Genomic DNA, 2486 nt, shown 5'->3' with positions numbered 1-2486 from the left:
AGAGTGACACACACAGAGCGAAATGCAGTGCTCGAAGAAGGAAACTCAAGCTGAGTTGCAGGATCAGAAATTATTATGCCAAATTTTACCCACAAGTTAATTTGCCACGTTCCAGACTGTGGCTTTGCTGCCAGGCTTGTATTACAGCAAAGGTGGCTACAAATTCTACTCAGTGTGCGCAGATGGAAAGAAATCACCGTGGGAGCTTCATGGCCCACGTTTAGAGAAAGCAAGGGGCTTCTCAAGGACAGAGAAGCAGAGGCAGTACTCTGCCAAAAGGGCAAGACGAGGCCCTGGGGCCAGGGAAAGGAAACACAACTGCACAGATCAGCCAGGAGCCAAGCTTGTTCATCATGGCAAAACAGAAATGAGTATTCCTAACCTAGCAATTATAACAAAATCATATTCTTTTAAATAGCTCATAATATTCTTACCTCACTGTTTCTTTTAAGCATAAATGCCAGGTTAGCATTTCCACCCTATAAAACAAACAAAAAAAGTGCATTTAAAAACAACGAAGACTCTGAGGCAAGAATGATATTCAGCGTGTGTCTGAGTTATGCTGTGACTTCCCGTTTTCGTTCTTTTCTACAGTAGCTTCTCACTGCAGGGCAGTGAAGATTTGAGGCTGAACTGTTACTGAAGCCTTGCAAAGAGTTCAGGTGGGTGTGTGCATTTAAACAAGCCTCTTAATGAAACTGGTCCAGCCACGGCCGCGGCAGAGCTGTGCACGTAGACGTGGTGTCTGGAGACAGGCCCAACGGCCAAGAACGTGGGGCTCTGAATTGTACTGTTTGCTTAAAAACGTGCTTTCCTCTTCAGATAAAACAGGAAATAAAAACGGCAAATTGGGCATCCAAAACAAAATCAAAGTAGGCTAGTTTCAAAGACTATGAATTTAGAGGAAGTGCCAGGGAGGACTTAGGGAGTGTACTTTAGAAAGAAATACCTTTTTCAGACCACTATCCGACTCTGTTCTCCTAAGATCTTGGCCATCATCGCCCTCTTCCTTCTCACCTCCTAAACAAACAAACAAGGTGGGGTTTTTTTGCCGTTGTAAAACAGATTAGCCAATGAAATACTATATACATAGCTTAGGGACAGAATATTTCTGAATCCTATTAATGCCAATGGCAGCTAAGTGACTGATTATTAATAATTTTATGGATGCAGAAGAACTAGAAGCAGAAAGGAAAAACAAGTGTTATTACCCCCCTTTGGCTACAGCTTAGCTGAGATCTCAGGAAAACCTCTTTTATTACTGAAAATGAACATGACATTCATAGAGGTTCCTGAGTGTTTTAGCAGCTAGATACTTATTAGGATCTCACTAAAACATTTACTGACTGATTGGGACAGAGGAGATGGAGCTCCCAGAGTACAGATCATTTTTACTTGTGACAGTTAAGGATTGCCGATAAGAACACATGAGTTCAAAACCACTGACCTTTAGAAGCATTCATCTGATGGCTGTCAAATCCTCCAAAGGTCTCTGCTCTCCGGGGCAAGGAAACGGGGCCTACCATGCCTTCTTGTTCAACAGGGCTGCTGACAGCCTGCCCAAGTGTGCCTCCCAGGCTTCCACTCACCAAGCCCTGAAGGATCTCCACTGGAAGAAAGGAAACATACAAAACTGACATCTCCTCTTTTAATGGGAAAAAGAAAATCTCATGGTAATACACTATATGTAAAGGGAAGAGGAACAGAAAATTCCAAAGTGACTACGTGACTTCCTTTGCTGAGAGAAAGCTCTCAGCTCAGGATACATGCATTAGATGGATTCTACTGGAAATGCAGAGATTAACTCTTCAGCCTTATTCACATGAGACCTAGGAGATTTAAAAGGGTACAGGGAAGGCAGAGTAATTTACTGGAAGGAGCATGGCTCCGGGAGTCAGATCCAAAGCAGCCAAAAGGAATTCCCTAGGAAGTAAGGTGAGGCAATTTGAGAACTGCAGTTCAAACTGGCAGGCTTTTTGCCCCTCCCATAGGGAGGTCAAGGGGCTAGAGCAGTCTCAGCATCTGAATTCTCAAATCCAACCAGCTAGGGTTCCCTTCTAGAGCAGCAGTGTCCCACAGAAAGGAGGACGTGCTGACAGTGGAATAAAAATTGAGCAGGAGAGAAGCAACAGAGATAAAGGAAAAGGAAGGTCCAGATGGAATAAGGGAGGAAACAGAGGCAGGGAATCTCCTAAGACAAGCCATTGTTATTTTCTAAAAACACTACATGAAAACAATAGAAGAGTCCGATGAAGTGAAAAAAGCTATCTTAGCCTAAAAATGTAGGAAATGTATTTCACGCAAAAATGAGCAACAGAAAAACGTCAAAGTGAAATCCCACACAAAGTTAAGAAAAGGCAGAGAGACAGAAAGAACAAGGGGCATAACTTCCCTACATATAATAAAAGCACATCAGAAGGACATGTCCATAAAATAAGTGAGCTAATAAAATAAAATGACACAAGACATGAAAGAACCTAAGTCAG

The 2486-nt window shown here is 42.7% G+C and overlaps 1 protein-coding gene across 1 annotated transcript; it reads right to left on the bottom strand.

The window, feature by feature from the left end:
- Positions 1–39: 39 nt before the first annotated feature.
- LOC112392076 (A-kinase anchor protein 13-like) lies at positions 40–1818 on the bottom strand. Its single transcript, XM_024733607.1, has 3 exons — positions 1448–1818; positions 950–1020; positions 40–479 (listed from the first exon to the last, which is right to left on the bottom strand). Exons 1-3 carry the CDS (start codon positions 1638–1640, stop codon positions 420–422), a joined length of 324 nt encoding a protein of 107 aa, XP_024589375.1. The 5' UTR covers positions 1641–1818; the 3' UTR covers positions 40–419.
- Between the last annotated feature and the right edge of the window lie 668 nt (positions 1819–2486).

The sequence above is a fragment of the Neophocaena asiaeorientalis genome, unplaced genomic scaffold (genome assembly GCF_003031525.2).
Source record: "Neophocaena asiaeorientalis asiaeorientalis breed wild unplaced genomic scaffold, Neophocaena_asiaeorientalis_V1.1 C49019624, whole genome shotgun sequence".
Taxonomy (NCBI): domain Eukaryota; kingdom Metazoa; phylum Chordata; class Mammalia; order Artiodactyla; family Phocoenidae; genus Neophocaena; species Neophocaena asiaeorientalis.
Note: the sequence above shows the minus strand (reverse complement) of the source record. Positions and strands in the feature narration are given on the sequence as shown.